Below are 21,042 nucleotides of genomic sequence, written 5' to 3' on the forward strand. Positions count from 1 at the left end.
CGAGATGAGCGCCGCAACCCCAGAGTCGGCCACAACTGGACCTAATGGTCAGGGGTCCCTTTACCTTTACCTAGCTCCATGAAAGTATTTTCTAGCTCACTTTCTTGTGATTAATAATAACAACGAACCACAATTTTTACATAGAGACATTCAAATTGTCATTCATCGTTATTAAAATGTATTCATTTATTGCTTTTCTACCCAAAGGCCCACGAAGCAGTGAACAACAGATTAAATTAAAAATTAGATAAACATAAAATAAATCCAGATAAAAATCCATCAATATAGGAAGATAATTGCATCTTCAAACAACCATGGCTAGGATAGTAGGATGGTATTGAGAATAGATAATCAAATGACAGTGCGATCCTATACATAGCTTTACAGAAGTAAGTACTAATGAGTAACTGAAACTTTTTAAAGGGGTTATATTATTGTGTGTGTATATGTGTATCTGTCCTTACATCTTTGATTTCTGGGTCCTTTCACACTCAAACCATGTTACGGTTTTGGGATGTCTCAGGTTTAGCAAAATAAAAAAATTCCTTCCAGTAGCACCTTAAAGACCAACTAAGTTAGTTCTTGGTATGAGCTTTCGTGTGCATGCACACTTCTTCAGATACACTGAAACAGAAGTTGCCAGATCCTTCTATATAGTGAGAAGGTGGGGAGGGGTATTACTCAGAAGGGTGGTGGGAATGGGAGATTGGCTGAGATGAGCCAGGTTTAGCAGTATTCCTACAGCAGATGTACCAGACCAAGAACCATTTTGTTTTAGCATAGTGAACTGGAGCCAATTGGAGATTTTTGATTCTCCAGCTGGAGTTGCCTGTAATTTTCCCCTGCTCAGGGAAAAAAGTTTGGCTTAATAATGGGCCCTAAGTGTGCTAGATTTCTTGTAGAGTGCATGCTTTTTAATTTTTAAAAGATGCTCTGATACGAACTGAATACACTGTTTAGAAACATCAGAATTGCCTTAAGTGGAAAATTATCTCAGGGTAGATAAATAAAGTGAGTTTTGTCTTTCCTCTTCCCCCTCTTATCTTCTAGTGCCGAAGGGAGTCATACGTCTGGTCAGAGCAATGGCAGAGATCATCAAGCACTTGCAAAAGCCGTTCAGGTTCATCAAGATACATTGCGCACCATGTACTTCGCTTGACATGTTGCAGTGCTTTAAGTAACTCAGTTCCAAGTTGGATTCACAGGAGACCAGCTGCACTTAGACCAACAGTTGCCCCAGCTACAGCGACAGCCAGCAATGAGTGATGCATCATAATTTTATTAGGTTTTAATTTTTAGTATTGTTTTTTCATTTGCAAGGAAGCCTTCCGTCCTGAATTTCAGACTTGATTGCAAACTGCAGACCTGTACAAAATTGCACAGCTATGAGAAGTTTGGATTTGCCAAAATCAGAAGCTGCTTGTCAGGAAGAAAGGAACAAAAAAGAAACAAATCAAAACCCACCTTTTGTAACTAAATCTAGAGCTGTGATCTCAGGGCTAAAAACAACACTTTTCATTTAGTTATGCCTTTCTACAGATATACTTGTTTGTAACTAATCTGAAAATACCCAATTAAGATCAGGCTTAATGGGTTGGTGGAAAACCTATGAATTTTGCTTTTATTCCTGAAAAGAAAATGAAGTGCTAATTCGGTGCCATTTAAATCCTCAGTCATTTTGGATGCATTCACAAATGGTTTAGTATTGAGATGCAAAAGGGGAGAATCCTGGTTTGCCCCTTGCTGTCTTCTAGATGAACAGTCTGTGGGGGGTCTATGGGCAAAAAAGTATTTTTTGAAGTTCTTGAATGTCTCTCATTGTGCTGTTTTAAGTTTTTCGTAGAATGAATAATGGAATTATTTCAGGAAGAAAAAGGAGTTTATTATACATTTTATTAGGTCCATTGAAAGATTAGCAAAGCGTGCCATTAAAAATGTATTTTTTTTCCTTAAAAAAAATCCATTTTGATTACTAATCATGGAGTTTGTCCTATAGGACTGTGACACTTAATTTTCCAAAGCTTTTCTAAAGAATACGGGTCTGTGGTGATACAGTACAATCTTTTTCACTGTTATGTTTGAATTAATGTAAAAATTATATATGTTCACAGTATTAACATGATAGACTAGATGCTATTTATTTTTATTTACTAAGGAGTGATCAGCTCAACTTACTTCTGTTAACATATCATAAATTCAGGAATGCTTTGGATTTGAGATGAGAAGTTTATCATGGGGACACTAGTGATTTGGGTTGGAATTCACCAACCGTAGCTTTTGCAAGTTCTCTATACATTTCAACCGGCCTTGTGTGTGATGTTTCACCCACATCTCTTTGAAATGAATAGAGGACAGGCTGTAGCAATGCTTGGTGTATTGTACCTTTCAAAAGGAGGAATATGCAACTGACTTAACGAGGCAGGGTTGAGAGATTTACCTGGTGTATATATCGTTTTATTTAGCTTATATTTGGAAGGGCTTGCTGAGCTCATCCAGCTCAGTAGATCTAACACTCAGTAGTTTAGGCATGAAGGAACAGGTCTTGATTCATTCAAGCACAAAAAATTACTTTCCTGTTCGATCATCTGAGACAGAGAAGTGAAAGGAAAGAGATCTGGTGTGTACTTGGGCAGTGAAGTGTCAACTGTTTTGCGTAACATGAATAGAAAGAGGTGGGGGAGGTTTGCCGTTCTCTTTGGAGGAGCATTAATTCAAACAGAGACCTACTTAAAAATAAAAGCTTCTGTACATTTGCACAAGATTCATATAGGTGACTAACGACAAATACCATTGCACTAATGATGGCAACAGGAACACTACTAAGATACTGTCGAAGAAAGCCCAGGAAATTTCCCTCCTAATCTGACCTTGCTGGAGTTTACAAAAAGAAAGAAAAGAGCTAAACACATCAAGTCAGTGTTAAGTACTTTTTATGCTAGTAAAACCATCTTAAGATTCATTCGGATTTGTTTTTTCTCTCCTGAACAGCAGAACAGCTGCTTTGCAAGATTTGTTCCCATTTCTCTATTCAAGAAGTGGGGGAAATGGGATCAGGCTCTGCTAAGGTTGTTACGGTATTATAGAACTGATAGTTGATGCCTGGGCAACAGAGTGCTCAATTTTTTTTGTTGCCTGTTAAATTCTAGGAATCTAATTTATGCTGTACATCAGTTAAAGTCTGCACCTAGTAAGCAGTGCCTCATAATGCCAAACAGATCTGCTGGAACAACAGACAGGCTTTTGAGGCATGAGTATGTCATGTTTTCTTTTGTTTAAAGTGTGTGTGTGTGTGTGAGAAAATTCTGGACACTGCAGTTCCAGCAGCTTGATTGTTTCAAGAAAAACAGGACCCAGTCAGGGTCTCTGTCATTCTGCTGCGAAAAGCAGATCGCAACATCTCCTCCTTGAATTTATAGCATCTTACCTTTTTCTTCCTGGATTTGTTGCACTTTCCAGCTTGCGTTAGGGAAGCGATTGAAATGTGAAGAGATATTTGGAGTTCACCACTGTTCAGTTGGTGAACGAGCTGGTTCTAAAAGCTAATCTAAGCTAGTTCTGTTCTAGGCTGGCACATAAGGTGACAGTAATTCGTTAGTTCCTTGTTTCTCTGTCATCTTGAAGCTACATCAGGCAGAAGGAGGTGGGCCAAGATGGTAGAATTTTCCTTGTCTTCCTATTCAGAACTGGGTGGTCACGTCAATGCAAAGAGCTCTTTCCCGCAGCTGCTGTTAACTAGCAACGAGCTAAAATAGTAGCAGCTATCTTCTAGGTGCTAGCTGGCAGTCACTTAGTTCTTTTCATTTCTTCCATTTCCATTATCTTCATTGAATCAGCACTCTCAGACTGCAGACGCATGTCCCCAATTGTTGCCTGGGCTTGTGTAGACCCTTCTCCAAAGAATTAATGTTGTCACAGGAATATGCAGCAATTTCATGTGAGTATCTACCTGTGTAGAAGGAATATGGTCCGTTTTCTGAAAGTTAGATATCATTGTGTGGCAGAAAGGATAAATGCATGTTGTTTTCTTTCTTTTTATCTTGTATACTGTATTTTTTTTAAAGGCTTTTTTCCTTTCTTATTGTTAGATGCATGGTGAACTAGTGTCTAGCAAGATTCAGCATTGGGGGGAGGGGTTGTAAAGCTCGTTTTTGAACCATTGACAATGCACTTTGAAAAGATAGGGCACTCTGATTATGCACAGGAACTGCTTTTTATAATATATGCATAAACCAAAACTCCAATTTGAAACAAAGAATACATCTTTCTACACAGCTGTTTACTACAATGACTCTTGAAAGCACAGCAATATCTCAGGTGAATGATTTCATACACTTTTATCCAAAATATTCTCCATGAGAACAAAGGAGAATAGTTTACAAAAAAACTGAGGGGAGTCCAGGGTTGTGTCATATACCTGGAAGTGCTTTTAAATTTTATCTACTTATTGTTGGAATCAATTTGTAATAAAACTGGTTCTGTTAGGAATTTGGCTTCTTTTTCTCCTTTTTAAAAAAGTTGTTCCCTTTTCACATGCAGAGAAAACTGGGTCTGATTGACCTCCATAATTGTTTTTTTAAAGTGGCATCAGCACTCAGTTGTAGCCAAACAGGTGTTTCAGAGTTGCATTGCCTGTAAATGCTGCAGTCCTTTCTCAAACTTCACCTGTAAGGATTAGACTCTGCTGGATGTGTATCTGTGCTAGGGATGGGGAACATAGAACAATCTGGATGTTGTCGTAATACAGTTCCCATCAGACCCAGCTAGCTGGACAATGGTTGGGGAGGACGGGAGTTGTGGCCCTTCAGATGTTGTTGGACTGCAGGTTCCCCCTCACTTCTCTTATCTGTGCTATTGCCTGTTTGATGCTTATAAATTCCTGTAACGTCTCAAAAAAGAAGAACAAGGGGCTGACATCTCAGCCCTAGCAAAACCAGTTGCTTTGCTGTCAGTTTCATGTTGCCAAGTAAGGAACCTCCTATCATGGGAAGATTTGAGGGGTGGTGGAAACACCCTATAGAATTCAAGTGTGCAAGTTTCCTATTTGTTTTTGTTTTTGTTTGCTTTACAATTTTAGCAAATTGGGATGTAAAAAAAGAAGAAAGCAGCAACCAATGGAAATGCTTCTGTTTCAGAGCGCAAACCAATGAACCAGCAATGATAACTGAAGCCATTTTATCTGAAAAAGCAAAACACACTATAATTGGTCTCTTGTGCCTTTTAAAAATATGCATTCTTGATGCAGAGAACATGGATGCCTTCTGGAGCATATGGGGATTGGCATTGTTGCCCCTTGCTTGCTCAGAGGTTGTCGGCCGGAGATAAATGACAACGGGAGTGAGAGACAGAGCCAGCCAGGGCCAGATCTCCTCCCCACACCACATTTTGGAGTTGTTACTGACGTTAGATCATGTATTGGGCCCAGCCAAGTTCTTTGCCTCTCCTCCTCAGCTTTGGGTCTTGAGCACAGGAGCAATCAAGCCCCTGCCTAGCTTTCATTACTGTTCTGGTGCTGACTTGATTGGGATATGCAGCACATTTGAAGCTGTGTTGTTGAATTTTATTATAACAATGGCTAGAGCACTGGAATAATTCACATCTAAAAACTTGCCAAGGGGTGTGTGTGTGTTGCTAGTCTTGACTTGTAAGGACATACTGTGTGGCTGCATGTGGCGACTTCAAGTTGAGCTGTGATGGGTTTGTTCAGGGGAGATGAGAATTCTCACAACGCCCTCTCTCCTGTTCCTCCTCAGCTTTGCACATGCTGGAGATTACCTGTGTTATTTGAGTTGCCTCTGCCTGTACCTAAAATTCAGATAACATGTAGCAGTCAGGTAGGTAAAAAAGATTGCATAAGTTAGGAGGAGCCAGCGTAGTTAGTGCCTTCTGCGTGTTGTTGGAGTCCAGCTCTCAGCTAGTATAACCAGGAGTCTGAGATGATGGGAGCTCAACAACATCTGAAGCATCATGTAGATTGTTGTGACCTAAGCTATGGCAGCATCTTAATAGCTCCAAGTTCTTGGAGATAGTTCTATGAGTCTTCACTCTTTCTGATCTAGGTTGTTGGATATGGGATTGGCTTAAACATTAATATGGGCTCCTGGGTCGCCTACCAACCTGACATATATATATTTGTCTAAGGCTGCCACCCCCGGAGCTGAAAAACAGTTATCGGGAACAGGTGGGATTGGAAGTATCCAGTTATATGCAAGCACACAATAGGAGCGCCAAGCCTTATCTCTTGAAGTCAGTGTAGTCTCTCCCCACCCCCTTGAGAAATGAACTAGGTCTCACGTGCTTAGCAACGCTTCACAGTCCCATGTCCCGTCTTCACTTCTGGGTGTTGGTTGGAAGCTGCCTTATCACCAGATCAGACGGACCAGTAGTCCATCTAGCTCATGATCACCGTCTGGAACAGCTCTTCAGGGTCTCAGGTCTTTCACATCACCTGTGACCACTGACACTTTGGGATGAGATTTTGGTCCTTCGCTTTAGGGGTTCTAGGTATAAATCTTGCCACATGTGATATAACCCAGAGAACAACTCCTGTGACATTACTTAAGCCATAAGGTCTTTCTGCCTAAGGAAAAGAATGTAAACGTTGTCACTAGTAGGTAGCAGTTGTAGATTAAAGTTTTGTGTTATAATTATAACACAGTTATAATTCGTTTCTCCAAAAGCAGTTATTTTTGTTTGGTAGCTTTGTTCATTTCGAAATGGCACTGGCTAAGATCCATGCATATGAGACCATGCATTATATCTTCCTTTCGCATTTGTAGTCACTGACAATTCGCTTCTAAAAGCATCCAGGCCACCATTTCTAGGAAAAACTCAAGCAGGATGTAATTGCACTGATCTTTTTTTTGATTATTATTATTTTTTACTGTAAAGGGTTTTCTGTTTGCATCTGCTGTAGCTATTGGAACAATACTGTACATAGCGTTAGGATGAGACAAGGGAGAAATTTTCACATTCATTGTTGTATTTCTAGAGTGAGTGTCTGATTTTACAGTATTAAGAGAGGAACATAAAGGCTCATATTTAGTTTCTGCATTTTATCCATTTGTATGTAGCCAACAAATCCTTGAAGGACAGTTTGCTAAATTTGCTTTATATATTTTAGTGAAGTTTTGTCTGCTTTCACTCCATAGCTTCATTTTTTTTGTCCCTTTCCAAAATGCACTTTGCTTGCAAAATATTTACACCCCCCCCCCGATTTTATGCACTGGTATAATCAGTTATACATAGCTCTCTGCCCTGCAGTTTTATCACTGCCTTTTTGACCAGTCGGCCATGCTGTCTGGTTACAAAGAATGCAGATTGGGAGATGTGCCAAGAAAAATGACTGGTGGACAATCTCAGCATCTGATTCATTTGGCTGCTCTAACGTGGCTTTGGGCTCAGCCAAACTGTTGCAGCGGCTATGTGAAACCATTGGACAGAGGGCAAAACGTGGGCTTGGGCTTCATTCTGTGCCATAGGGCTGCTTACCTGATGGAGCTTTTCTCACTCAACCTTGTATGAATTCTCCATACTAATTAAACGGGCAGCCCAAATGGATAGCTTGTGAATTGGATAGCTTGTGATTTGTGAATTGATCTTTCTGTGGCCAGTTATTCTTTGGGCTGCAAATGTACCTGTTAGTAATTGGCTCCGACTTCTGTTGAACTACCCTTTGGCACGCTTAAAGCAGACAGAGAAGCCCCTGCCCTGTTTGTGAAGTTATTTCAGCCCTCCCACCCCATGTTAAGCCTGTTCATTTGGCCTGCTGTGTACCTGACTCCACCCTACTTAAATGTCTCTTCTTTTCACGATGATCCCTGAAGTATTGTCATAGAATTAAAACGGCACGGCCAGATTGCAGCAGAGGACTCTTCAACTAGTAAGCTGGTACAGTTTAAAGACTACCTCCTTCATACTTCGAAAGAGATTAGAATATCCCGTTCCCCCCCTTTTTTGAGATGTGATTTAACATTACTGAGAGTAGCCAAAATTCACCAAAGGACCTGAGTCGCTATGAACTTACTGGCTTCTAATCTGAGAAGCCAAGTGCCATACGGGGTCTTATAGCATCCTTTATCAGAACAAGCAGTCTGGATAGAACCCACAGGATGCTGCCTACTTTGCAAAGGCGAAGAAAGTTGTTGTTTTTAATGAATTTAATATGGCTTGAAGAATTGCAGTGATATCATGGACGGGTCCACTTTTACCCTGTATTTGCAACCCTCCCCCCCAAACTGTTGTTTCCAATAAGAAATGTTTGAATGCCTTAGGCGTAGAAGCATGTGTGTGCATGGGATGTTTGGCCAGGATCTAAAAAGCTACCCCCTAGGGACTTGGGCATGTACTTCTCCCTTTAAATGGCAGGCCCTTATTCCATATCACAGGCTAATGATAAGATTCCCTTTTTGCTTCAGCTGAGGTTTGCTTCTTTTGCATATGAGGGCTTGCCATTTGAAAACACAAGTCCCAAGTTCTCTCGTGCATACTAGCTATGAATCCAGATGTGCACACATATGTAAAATAATATATAAGGTCTCTTGTTTTAACAGAGGGTGACATGAAGGTGCTTCAAACTTATTTTGAACCTAGGATGACATTATGTGTTGAATATTTTTGAGATTCTATTTAGGTATTTTTTCTTCGAACTTCAAGATGCTATTTTTCCCTACACAAGTCACTAACTTATATAAACTCTAAATGTGCAAATATATATATATTCTTGAATGTTTTATATTATGAGTGTGTTCTGTTTCACGGTATGAGAATTTGGTCACACCCAAGATCTTGAAGTGAGTGCAAATAAGGTGCTTTTATCTCAAACTAAACTGTAGAAAGCTGTCTTGTAATCATAATATTATTCTGACAAGCGAATTCATTGTGCTCATTTATATATACACATATTGCTATCAAGATTGTCACTGGATATGTCATAGGGCTGTTATCCATAACTTACTTACTTACTTTACTTACTTACTTGATAGTTAATGCAAGTCATCATAAGTTTCATCGTTCAGGAGAGTAACAGTGCTTGTACTATTCAATAGTCATGTTCACCAGTAGTTTGCAAACAGATCTGTTCATAATTTTTCCCATCCTTTGAAGCCTGAGATCCATAGAGCTATGTGAATCCCTTGGGGATTGTCTTTGAGCAACAGACCCTGCTGTCCCGTATCACAGTTTGTGCTTGAATGTTCCCTGGAGTTTCAAATGTGGGTTGTCACGTGGCAAAAGGAAGATGGCAGTTCAAATAGCACAATTTCAGAGCCTACTTGTGTGTGTGGCACTAGGTGTGGAATGTAGGAAGCTATCTTAAAATGGACAGACCATTGGTCTACTTAGTTCAATATTGTCTGCCTAGGCTGATTAGCAGCAACTCTGCAGGGTTTTCTAGCAGGAGTCCACCAATTCTATTTAGCAATGCCAGGAACTGAACCAGGCGGGGGTTTTTTGCATGCAAAATGTGTGGTCAGCCACTGAGGTGTAGCTTACACCAGTGGTTCTTTTGATACGGTGACTCACAACTCCGAATTTATTTGGTGTGGTGACCCATAAATTTATTGCCACAAGCGTCAATAATATGCCAACGAAATGAAAAGTTGCAGGAGGCATTCATCATACCAGTTAACTAACAATATTTATTTTGGGCTTACTTCTAAAGCCTGTGACTCGTTTGCACAGGCTTTGCGACTCTTGTGGTTCATGACCCATAGGTTGGGAAACACTGGCTTGCACAATGAAGCCTATTTCTTTGTCTGCCCCTTCCCCACCGCCGTCTGAAGCTGGTGGAGTTCCTGAAGGTACCTGAGCCATCAGGAAACAGGATACTGGTGTCGATGGACCTTTAGGCTCTTACGCATGTTGCCAAACCATGGTTTTAAGGGAACCAGCATGGCATCTGTACTGACCCTGAATTACAAGAGAGGGCTTAACCTTGGGGAAGAAGGATGTTACTGCTAAATTGCCAGAGATTGATGTAATTTGTCCCTTCAACCACTTAAGGCTGAGAGAAGTGTTCATAAGGCTTTATGACGCTGAGGGCTAGAGACTTCAAGAAAGGGTTATGATTTAAGTTACTGAAAACCTGCTGAAGTCTGCTGAAGCAACCAAATTGTCAAACGGGAACTATCCTACTTTAAATACTACTTTACAATGCAAAAAAATCTACTGCCTTTCCCGTCAGCTGTTCAAAATCTGGCAGAACTCCATTAAGGAGCATAAGGGTGTAGTAACTTTTATCCCACATTAAGGATATCCCTAAAAGAGTGAGCTTGTTGCTTGAGATATGTGACACTTTGATTCTCAGTCTGGAAGGGAAGAACAATTTTGCTGCTGCCTCTGGAGTGAGCCTAGATATGAGAGATCTCCGAATTCACGACAGCTTTTTCTATAGAGAGTTTTAAGAACAGGGCATGCAAATAGCTGTCACCTTTCTCGGTTCTGTGAATTTCTCAAGATTACAACCAGGGAAGAAATACTTCTTGGGAAAAGAATTTGGGCCCGTTGCTCTCCTTTAAAAACAAAACAAAGCAAAAAAACTACCTCTGATTATGATGAGATGGCGGTATTGCGGGCCCCTTTTCAGTTCTTTTTAAGAGGCAAAAGGATGTGGGGAGACAGACTGCATAGTAACGTTACTTTCCCTACCTCCCATTTTCTACCGAGTCCTTTGCACAAACTGTTGGTAACGCCATGCTTTCCTCAGGATGTGTGCTGACTCTGAAGCTTTTTCTTCATTTTTCCCTGTGTGCTGCAAAAGCCACAGCGTCCTTTTTTAAGGTGTTCTGTACATCTTGAACACCTTCTTACCATAGGGTTGGAGTTGGGGTCGGCTGTGCTCCTTTGCCAAGTGTGCCCCCGCATGGCCAACCGAGACTTGCCACTCAGTTTCTAGCAAGTGATTATTATGACCAATGGCTATTAATCTGCAATAGTAAAATAGACTTGAGAGTGTTTTGCACCATGAAGTTGGAGGTAGGAAGTTAGGATGGTCAGGGTTTATGGTGTAATCGGATCTTAAAAAGCTTTGGCACACTTCAGATTTAACTGACATCTCCTGGGATTAATTTTAACCTGTAGTTTAGTTTAAGCAGTTGTAGTATTTTTTTAATTCACTAATGTTTCTTGGATCCAGACTTAAGTTACTTCACTGAAATCAACGGGACTTAACCCAGTATTAACTTGAGATCCAGTGTGGTGTCGTGGTTAAGAGTGTCAAACTAGGACCTTGGAGACCAGGGTTCAAATCGCCACTCGGCCATGAAGCTAACTGGGTGACCTTGGGCCAGTCACGGTCTTCTCTCAGCCTAACCTACCTCCCAGGGTTGTTGCTGTGGGGGTTAAATGTGGCGAACCAAGCACACCTCCTTGGACAAAAAGACGGGACATAAATGCAGTAATGAATAGTAATAAGAACTTGGCGGTGGCACCCAAGTTCATCAAACTTGGGTCTGGATCCTACCAGCTGAGGGAATAATTGCCTAGGAACACCATTATCGTACATACTTCATTTGCCAAGAAGGAAGAAACAAAATACATTGTTGAAAAAAACCGATTAGCTAATGAGAGAGATTAGTGAAGGGCCTTATTTCAAAATGGTACTAAATAGAAATAGTTTACATCCTTTTGCTGCCTCTCTGTTGCAATGTTCCAGGCTTCCAGGATATACAGAAATATAAAATTAGCACTTGAGGAAAACTTTAAAAAATTATTTCTTCCCATTAGTAATGCTGTAGAGTTTCCATTTCATTATATACATATATATATATATTATAGAGAGTATACTTCACTCTATACATTCATCTATAAAAACTCAATGTAGGATAATTAGCATTTTATGCAGTGTATGTACCTTAAGCAGTTTTAGTTACATGCTTGCTTGATGCGATGTGGTTTCTTTAACTTAAGCCTTAACAAATGTATCAAATTTGTCCAAAATCAGAATATGCAAAAACAGTAATTTAGTAAGACTTAACTCTTTCCCATGAAGGCACAAGAGATTTTTTTTAAAAAAAGTTGTTCTTATCCTTAAAACCAGTCTGTGTTTTTGAGGAGGCAACGGAGGCACCTGCCCTGTAGCCTTGTCATTCTATCCCAATTTTTACAGAATTTTACACCTCCTGGACTGGGGCTCCAGCCACACTGTTAATCCGGACATTGTGATGTGTGGAGAAGATATTAAGCAATTGGAAGAAATTCATTTTTTAAAAAAAGGGCTAAGGGGATTAATGTTGCTTCATTCCCCCGAGTGATATGTAGTTGTATTGAAAGAAGAGTCTTGACGATTTTTAAAAATGTACATATGTTGAAAACATAGTGATGTTTTTTTGCATCACATAACTGACATTGACTCCTTTTGTCTCCAAGATTAGTCGCAGGCGTGGGTGGGGCTGGTTGGGGACCCAGCGCTCTTTCCAGTTTGGATCTACCTCACACTAAGCAGTTGGGTGCTAATTTATTCAAATTATAAATGAGATTGTCCAAAGTGACCAAACAGTATGTGATTACTTGTCCTCTGAAGACAAGGGTGTTTGGGGGGTGGGGGTGGGTTGTGTTACAAAAATGAATTTGGTTTTTTCTCTCTCTTCATCTTTGTGCCTTTTGTGTTGAGTCCCGATGCATAGCGAAATCGTCACGCTCCTATACGAACTATAAACCCTTTTTAACAGCAAAACTGAAAACTGTGTCAGGTTTCTGAAAAAATTAACGAAAGTGTATTTTTGTGTGTAATAAAACTATATAAATATACAGCGTAACGGAATGCTTGTAATGTGCAAAGAGTTCTTTTTTAAAGAAAAAAACATGTATTGAAAAACAGACAGACGGAAGGGAAAAAAACACCATTGATACTCGGATCCCAAACTATTCTATGCATACATTTGCATGGTCGTGAACCATGCATGCTCTGTGGAGCGTCTCAGCGTTTGCCCAAAAGGAAGCAGTGTGGCAGTTCAATCTTGGGATGACTGTGTTCCAATGCGCTAGCCAATATATGTGGGCCACCTCATTTGTTTCAGCGAAGGGAGCAAATCTGCACACGACGAGATATATATATACTTCCTCCATTTAATTAGTGAAATCTCTGTGGCCTGGGTAGTTCCGAGGGTGGGAAACTCAATATGCGTGAAGATGTGTGTATGTAGCTACTAATACTCAAGCTGTACATCAACCTTTGCTAACCTGGTTAGCCCTCCAGATAGGGGACTACAACTCCCATCAGCCCCCAGACAGCACTTGCTCACTGGGGACTGATGGGAGTTATAGTCCAACAATACCTGGAAGGCTGCCCTCCCGGGCTGGCAAAGGTTACTGTACATATATACATGTATATAGTAAAACATGGAAGTAATGTGTGTGCATATGTCAGGTAAGGGAATAAAAACATCCAAGTAACTTTCTGCATGCTTTTATATAACAGTTTGAATATCCTTTTTTATATAAAACTTTTTTTACTTACCTTTTTTTGGGGAGACTAAGTTGTAATATACTATTGTTTTTGAAGATTGAAAATTTGACTTTATAAACCGTAACCAATACAGCATGGGAATCTTTTCCTGTAAAAATTGATAATTTAGTTTAATATCCGGGTGGGGGAATTAAAGAAATGTGGGCGGGGGGGGGGGAGGAGACGGGGGACACCAACATTCCTAAGTGGCAGGATTTAAGCTATACCCTAAAGGAAGTGTTTTTCCTTTTTTTTTTCTTTTTGCTGCAGAGAGACTCAACAGGAAAAAAAGTGTATGTTACAAAACTGCCCCAACGGGTCTATAAGTAAAGCTATATTTTATAAAAGAGTAACCAACCTTTTAATATGCTGCATATAAGTGATCAGCATTGTTGCACTTTCTCAGTAATAGTGTCCTGTAAATTGGCTTATGGTTAAGAATTTTAAAATGTTTTTAATGTACCATAGTACTTGGGCAGAATATAAGACTTACAGGTACCTCACGATTGAAACAAGAGCCTGAATATGCTGCATTTTGTTCCTTTTATTTCACTGAGCATTTTGTTTGGCTTTCATTAGTTTTAATATATTGTTAAAAGGCTACCTGGCTTTTAATTTGTATTTGTTGGATCCCCTGAAGAACTTGAGAGACTTTGTCTCTCTTCACTTAGTTAGACATTCTTACCCTTTACCGGTGTTAGTTCAGTAGTTGTTATCAAGTCTGCCCTGCATTGTTCAGTAGAGGATGTAGTGACTTTACGAAGTAGGTTTTGAGAAAAAGGAAACTTAAGGTTGTAAAACAGACAATATATGTTCTCTCTTGGTTTGTATGCTTGCTTTGTAATCATTGAACATCGAGATGGGGAGTGGTGTCGTTTGCTGCTTTCCAACTGGAAAAAAGCAATCATGTACTTGTAATAATTATATATTGATTAAGGAATAAGCTAACAAATCAGTTAGGATAACCTAACTGGACAGCTGAGCCACATTGCTACTCCAAAACACCCCCCATTGGAAACTGAGGGCAGGATCCAGCTAAACAGTTTGGCTAGCACAAGGATTTTAGCTGTACAGTGGAAATTCCCTGCCTCTCACCCCCTAAATCTGCTCCAGAGGCTTGAATATGGGAATATTCCACTGTGCAGTAAATGTCCTTGTGCTAGCCAAACTGTTTAGTTGGACGCCACCCTGAGTTTGCAACCAGGTGATTTCAAGCAACATATGCCCTTTAGATCTAATTTCCTTCAGAATAACTTGGTAGTTTTAATTCCCCAAATGCATTATAACACAGAGGGAGTTGTATTTGGGAGTAGAACGCAGGGAGAGAAACTCTTGAAGGAAGCTTCAGAAGACTGTGAAATTCAACATTTATTGTCCTGTTTTTAAACTTAGGTGGTTCCTCTTTCCATGTTTGTTTTACAGCTTGCTAGTAAAATACTTTGCACTACTTATGCAATAAACTCATGACAAACTAACCTTTTACTTTTGTTTTGGTTTCTTGTGTATGTGTGTGTGTATATATATTATAAACTAATACTAAAGATTTAGTGTAGTGTTTTTTTTTTATTACCTCCATACCATAAGACATGTAACAAGCTCAAAATGCTGTAAATCTTGATGAAATATGATGTGAATGATATTTTATAAAGTTATTTTGTATGGTGTCGATTTTGTTTCTGCCTCATAGTATGTCAATAAATTACTCATATTTACAAGTTCAAATGTACCATTTTCTATTATGCATGGGTTTCAAGTGCCTGGTATAACTAATACATTTTTTACAGGGTGGGAATGTGGACGCACACATTCTGGGCAGTTTTTATCATTGATCCTATGAAGTAAGGTAGGCTGCATGATGGTAACTGGTCCAAGGTCACATAGCAAACTCCATTGCTGGGAAACAATTTGAACATTTGTTTTTCAGACCAGCTGATAATTCTTAACCATTCTGGTATTGTGTGCATAAGAATAAACTATTTCCTTAATAGCTCAGTTTCCATGGAACCTAGGAGAAAAATGACTGGCTATCTCTGAAATTTAATAGATGCTGTTTTGCTCACACATCACTAGACCAAGGTGCTATATAAAACACAGGACGCTATGGCTGTATAGTCCATAACTTCCTAAGTGTGTTCCATCTTTCTAACTCCCAGGTTTGCTTCAGAGGGTAGAGCTTGCAGCCACTGAAACGGGAGAAATAGTGTACCTGCTGTGTACTGCACTTGTATTTTAATCAGTATATTGTTCAAACTCTCTCCCATCATGGGGGAGACTGAGCTAAGCTTTGTGTCCTCTGCATGAGTACCGTATTTTTTGCTCTATAAGACTCACTTTTTCCCTCCTAAAAAGTAAGGGGAAATGTGTGTGCGTCTTATGGAGCGAATGCAGGCTGCGCAGCTATCACAGAAGCCAGAACAGCAAGAGGGATTGCTGCTTTCACTGCGCAGTGATCCCTCTTGCTGTTCTGGCTTCTGAGATTCAGAATATTTTTTCCTTGTTTTCCTCCTCCCAAAACTAGGTGCGTCTTGTGGTCTGGTGCGTCTTATAGAGCGAAAAATACGGTACTTCTAAATGTCCAGAAACTCATAGCCACTGGAGAATTACAGTTTTAATTCCACTGTAGAAAGGGCTCTGGTATGCCATTACCAAACAAACTGGTAGGGGCATATAAACCTACCCATATTTTAAGAACTTCAGAGGGTTAATTGACAGTGGAGCAGGAGAATTTGAAGGGTGCGTATAATGTAATACCAATATTGCAAACGTCTGGTCCCAATTTGACTTTTTTTAAAGCCTGTGATGGTCTGGAACCACTCCACCTCCAGTGGCTTCCAGAGCACAGGCAGACACCCCTGAGATAGCACCTGACCTTGAGTAGCAGGGAAGGTTCTGCCATGTGGGTCATCACAGAATAGAAGCTGATGAAGCAAAGGCTTTAGTAAGTGCTTCATTTTTTGTGAAAAGGTAAAGACCAAGGAAGGAATTACTTTTCCTGTGGATGAGCTGGCTATATAAGCATTTAGTACTAAACCTTCCAAGCAGTTTCAAACAGCATCTCTATCATTCAACATGTTGATGGAAGCAACTACAGAGTTGGTGCAAGAGGATGGGTTGCCTAATACATAGTGTAAATGGATCAAAAATCACATTTTATTAGTCTCCCTGCCTTGGAATGCTCACCTATTATCCCACTTCAATTACGTTTTACATCACGCAGACACACAAAACAGCCTTCACTAAGCCTTTGGCCCAATCCCTGAACAGGTTCAAGTTTCAAAGGAAATGCAAAGGAAAAGTGCTTATACAATAATCTTCTGAATTCATTTTTATAAAACATTCATTAGAACAAGTATTCTACAAATGTTGCCACTGTTTAAAGAATAAAGTACATCTCTTACTCAAAATGGGAAAGAGCCCTGCTGTGGAAATGCTACTTCTATATTTAACATCCTTTAAAAATGTACATATTAACATAAAGCAGAGCAGATTTCCCCCCCCCCCTATTAACAATATGCATAACATCACTGCAAGTAGTAATTAAAAAAAAACCCAAAAACATTAAGAGTTTCCCCATTTGTTCCCAACTAGGCTGGACATTGTGCATTATGTTTGGTTTCTATGAAGCTGTTAAATGAATTGTTCCCTATCAAGAGGTTCATTGTCACTGCTGAGCTGCCCAATGTGGGCAGAGGAAGAAACCTCTGTATTGGAAATACAGTATCCACAAGATAAGAATGTTTGATACGTAGTTGGTTAAGCTTTTAACAAAGAACTGTAAATAAAATAAAATAAAAATCTCTTCACAAGTTCAGTCCCACACTTATGGCTCTTGCATATATTGTAAAACAAACTGGCAATCCAGTTGTTCAATTTTCAACCAATCCAGAGATAGCAGGACTTTTCTTGAACACAAGTCATCTAAAAAAGTTAATGTGTAACAAGGATGTGCTGTAAGTCTAGTCATTTGTCACCCTCAAGATGCTTCTTCCTCTTCACTTTCTTCATCCTCTTCCTCTTCTGCCTCCTCCTCCTCTTCTCCTCCCTCTTTTTCTCTCTCAAGCATTTTTAGATATTTGCTAGCCAAGATCTTCTTTGGCAGGATATCTGGAAGAAGGGCACCATCATTAAATGATTACAAAAGCATTCTTACAGGTGCTAGAAAATAACTAAGGAAAGGTGTGGCCCAATGTAAGGTTCACAATGGAACCACATACCTAACGCAGACTTTTACATCTACAAAAATCTTCAAAAAAAAAAAAAAAGAAAGAAAAAGATTTTCACTGCTATGGTTGTCCAAGAGCACTTGGTAAACTTAAGGAGGTGACTTGTGAAGACTTAGAAACTAGAATGGGTTTGAACAGGAAATCTGTATCCTAGTCATTCTCTCTACCCATCATCCATAACTCTCATGTTTCTCTCATTCAGCAATGAAACAATTGCTGAGATGGCTAGAGCACCAGTGGCAAAAAACCCATTCCGAATTGGACCAAACACGAGTTAGAGCTTAACATTGAGCCTACCAAGTGGCGATGGCGATGGCAAAGACGACCTTCTTTGCCACCTCCTTTGTATCAGTGGAAAACAGTTCCAGGAGACTTTTTAAGGTGGTTTGTAGTCTTAACAGAACCAACTTCGCCATTGGGGACTCAAAAATCTGCAACAATTACATGACCGATAAGAGTAAAGACCTACCTGCAAGGAACTGAAATGTATCATAGTTCTCTGCTGTATGGGACAAGTCACTGTAGGTTAACGATGTTTTGTTCTTTCCCTGGCCGTGCTTGTAGGAATGCACGGCTAAATACTGGACAAACAGCTCCTAAGGATAAGAATATAGTATGCCAATGAGTCAGGTATATATTATTCAGCATACACTATTTTATTGTAATTACATCAATCACCCTCTTGGAACCACAGAGGGTACTATAACAAGAGGAGGTATCATGGTGCAGTGGTTAAGAGTGCTGGGGGACCAGCATTCAAACCTCTCCCCAGTCACGAAGCTCACTCGGTGACCCTGGGGAAGTCAGTCACTCTCAGATTAACTTATCTCTCAGGGTTGCTGCGAGGAGAAAATTGGGAGGAGAAAAACTGTGCATGCCCCCCCATAGTTCATTGGAGGAAAAGTGGCACACAATTGAGTTCATCAATCAATAGATATCCACGATGCAATACAAAATATGTCCCATAGTAGGCTGATCATGGGCTGGGAATCTAAGCTACACTTTTTATCACCACTGTTGCCCCTACTGCTACTCGTCTTCCAAAGCAACTACTCTATTCCGAACTTAAAAATGGGAAGTGTAATGCTGGTGGTCAACAAGAGGTTTAAAGACTGTCTCGGCAAATCTAAAAAAAAATGTAGTATGTATAAACACTGACAACTGGGAAACACTGGCCTGTGAGTGCTCCAGTTGGAGAACAGCCTTTACCAAAGGTGTCATGGGCTTTGAAGACACTCGAACTCAGGACGCAAGGGAGAAACATGCTAAGAGGAAGGCATGCTTGGCAAATCCACACCGTGATGAACTCCCGCCCGGAAACTAATGTCCCCACTGTGGAAGGACGTGTGGATCCAGAATTGGCCTCCACAGTCACTTACGGACTCATTGTTAAAACCGTGTTTATATTATATAATATATATTATTAACTTGTAAGATATGGATTTGTTTTGTGTTTTTTTTTAGTTGTTCTTTTAGTTTTCAAATGTTGCTTTTTGTGTGTTGTGTATTGTTATTTTTCGATATTTTCGTGTTGTTGTGTGGAAAATACTAATAAAATTTAATTAGGAAACAAAAAACCACGTTTACGGAAGACAATCTTACTTGGCTACGAGTGATCGCCAAATAAATAAGACATATTTAGCTATACCCTGCCTTTCCCCCTGCCTTACAGATAAAAGTAACAGCTATAAACACAGAAAAGCAGCAATCATTGATAAATAAAACATACATATATAGGCTTAAAACCCTAAAAATAATTACAAAATTACAAGGCATCAAATGCAGTCAGTTCCCAAAAGCCTGTTGGAACAAGAATGCCTTCAACTGCTGGCAGAAGGGCAGCAAGGAGCTACAGTGGTGCCTCGCAAGACGGAATTAATCCGTTCCGCGAGTCTCTTCGCCTAGCGGTTTTTTCGTCTTGCGAAGCAACCCGCTTAGCGGTTTAGCGCTATTAGCGGTTTAGCGGCTATTAAAGGCTTAGCGGATTAGCGGCTAAAAGGCTATTAGCGGCTTAGAAAAAGGGGGGGAGCGAAAAAAAATCGGAACACTTGCAAGACGTTTTCGTCTTGCAAAGCAAGCCCATAGGGAAAATTGTCTTGCGAAGCAGCTCAAAAACGGAAAACCCTTTCGTCTAGCGGGTTTTCCATCTTGCGAGGCATTCGTCTTGCGGGGCACCACTGTAGTGAGTTTGGTTTCCCAAGGCAGGGAGTTCCAAAGTTGACATTTGCTATAATTGTGCTGTTTAGCTTTTCTTTTCTTTTTTTTAAAAAAAGTTCTTTTGTTACTAGCATTTTATGGAATGCGCTTGATCTACTGCTGATTTAGTTCATGATTCTATATAATTCACGTTGTATTTGTGATGCTCTATTACTGTACGTCATTGTTGCTCGGGAGCCACTTTGCATAGAAAGAGAGTAAGTTAATGAGTCAAGCTCAAGGCGGGAGACGTGAAAACTCCCCTGGGTCCCCATCTTTCCTCACAACAACCCTGCGAGGTAGGACTGAAGAGAATACAGTGGTACCTCGGGTTAAGTACTTAATTCGTTCCGGAGGTCCGTACTTAACCTGAAACTGTTCTTAACCTGAAGCACCACTTTAGCTAATGGGGCCTCCTGCTGCCGCTGCGCCATGAAGCACGTTTTCTGTTCTCATCCTGAAGCGTCTGTAACCCGAGGTACCACTGTGCACATACATATGTATGTATGTGCCTCTTGTTTAGAAAAACCACTCCACCTTCCCAGGAGCTTGGTCTCCACAGGAGAGCCGCTGCCACCGTCGGAGCTGCCTCAAGCGCAGTCTCCCGCCGGCGTCTCCCTCGCGGCCTTCGCATCCCCCTCAGAAGCGTCCCTGCCGGGGCCCTACCGTGGCCTTCGCCGTGAGGAAAATGGCGTCCGGGTTGATGCTCGAGACCTCAGGCGAGCTCTTCATGATCACCCGGATGCGAGACAACGGCAGCGACACCAGACGGTTCTCTTCGCCACCGCCGCCGCCGCTACCGCCGATTCCACTCACCCGCGACGCCATCTTCCATCTCCCTCCCACAACCGCGCGGCCTCCGCCGGAAGCCTCGCCTCCCCCCTGGGATTTGTAGTTTTCGTCTCCGCTCTGGCTGCGCCGTCGACAGGGCTCGGAACTACCTATCCCACAATGCACTGCGGCCACCACCCCGCCTCCTTCTCTCCGAGCCCAAACGCGCGGCGAGGCCCGCCTCGTTAAGAAAGACTACAAGTCCCGCAAGGCGCGTCTGTGACATCACTCGTCAGCGACCTTGAGCAAAACGGATACGCATTATTCCCGCGCAGAATCTTTGCCAGTGCAGAACATACCTTCGCCCCCTGGAAGCCACTCTGGGGAGAAGGCGGGGTGTAAATAAATATA

The 21,042-nt window shown here is 40.9% G+C and overlaps 2 protein-coding genes across 5 annotated transcripts in view; one reads left to right on the plus strand and one right to left on the minus strand.

The window, feature by feature from the left end:
* The window catches only part of AGO2 (argonaute RISC catalytic component 2), a 48,027-nt gene extending 36,667 nt beyond the window's left edge, over window positions 1-11,360 (plus strand). For all 4 annotated transcript variants that reach the window (XM_083516650.1, XM_083516651.1, XM_083516652.1 and 1 more), the window contains one exon: window positions 1,051-11,360. In XM_083516650.1, coding sequence (XP_083372776.1) covers window positions 1,051-1,159 — 109 coding nt within the window. In that variant the 3' untranslated portion in view covers window positions 1,160-11,360. The remainder of the gene's footprint in view (window positions 1-1,050) is intronic.
* Window positions 11,361-16,751: 5,391 nt separating this feature from the next.
* Window positions 16,752-20,725, minus strand: CHRAC1 (chromatin accessibility complex subunit 1). Its single transcript, XM_083517100.1, has 3 exons — window positions 20,527-20,725; window positions 18,134-18,260; window positions 16,752-17,545 (listed from the first exon to the last, which is right to left on the minus strand). Exons 1-3 carry the CDS (start codon window positions 20,686-20,688, stop codon window positions 17,415-17,417), a joined length of 420 nt encoding a protein of 139 aa, XP_083373226.1. The 5' UTR covers window positions 20,689-20,725; the 3' UTR covers window positions 16,752-17,414.
* Between the last annotated feature and the right edge of the window lie 317 nt (window positions 20,726-21,042).

The sequence above is a fragment of the Podarcis liolepis genome, assembly GCF_965112155.1.
Source record: "Podarcis liolepis genome assembly, chromosome: 8".
In the NCBI taxonomy this organism is placed as follows: domain Eukaryota; kingdom Metazoa; phylum Chordata; class Lepidosauria; order Squamata; family Lacertidae; genus Podarcis; species Podarcis liolepis.

Bases quoted from the DNA above. Each gene is read 5' to 3' on its own strand.
- CHRAC1 (XM_083517100.1), bottom strand. From the start codon at position 20,688: ATGGCGTCGCGGGTGAGTGGAATCGGCGGTAGCGGCGGCGGCGGTGGC. The intron at 18,261-20,526 runs GTAGGGCCCCGG...TCTTATCCTTAG, and splicing joins TCCTCACGGCGAAGGCCACG to GAGCTGTTTGTCCAGTATTT. The intron at 17,546-18,133 runs GTAGGTCTTTAC...CCCTTCTTCCAG, and splicing joins TACATTTCAGTTCCTTGCAG to ATATCCTGCCAAAGAAGATC.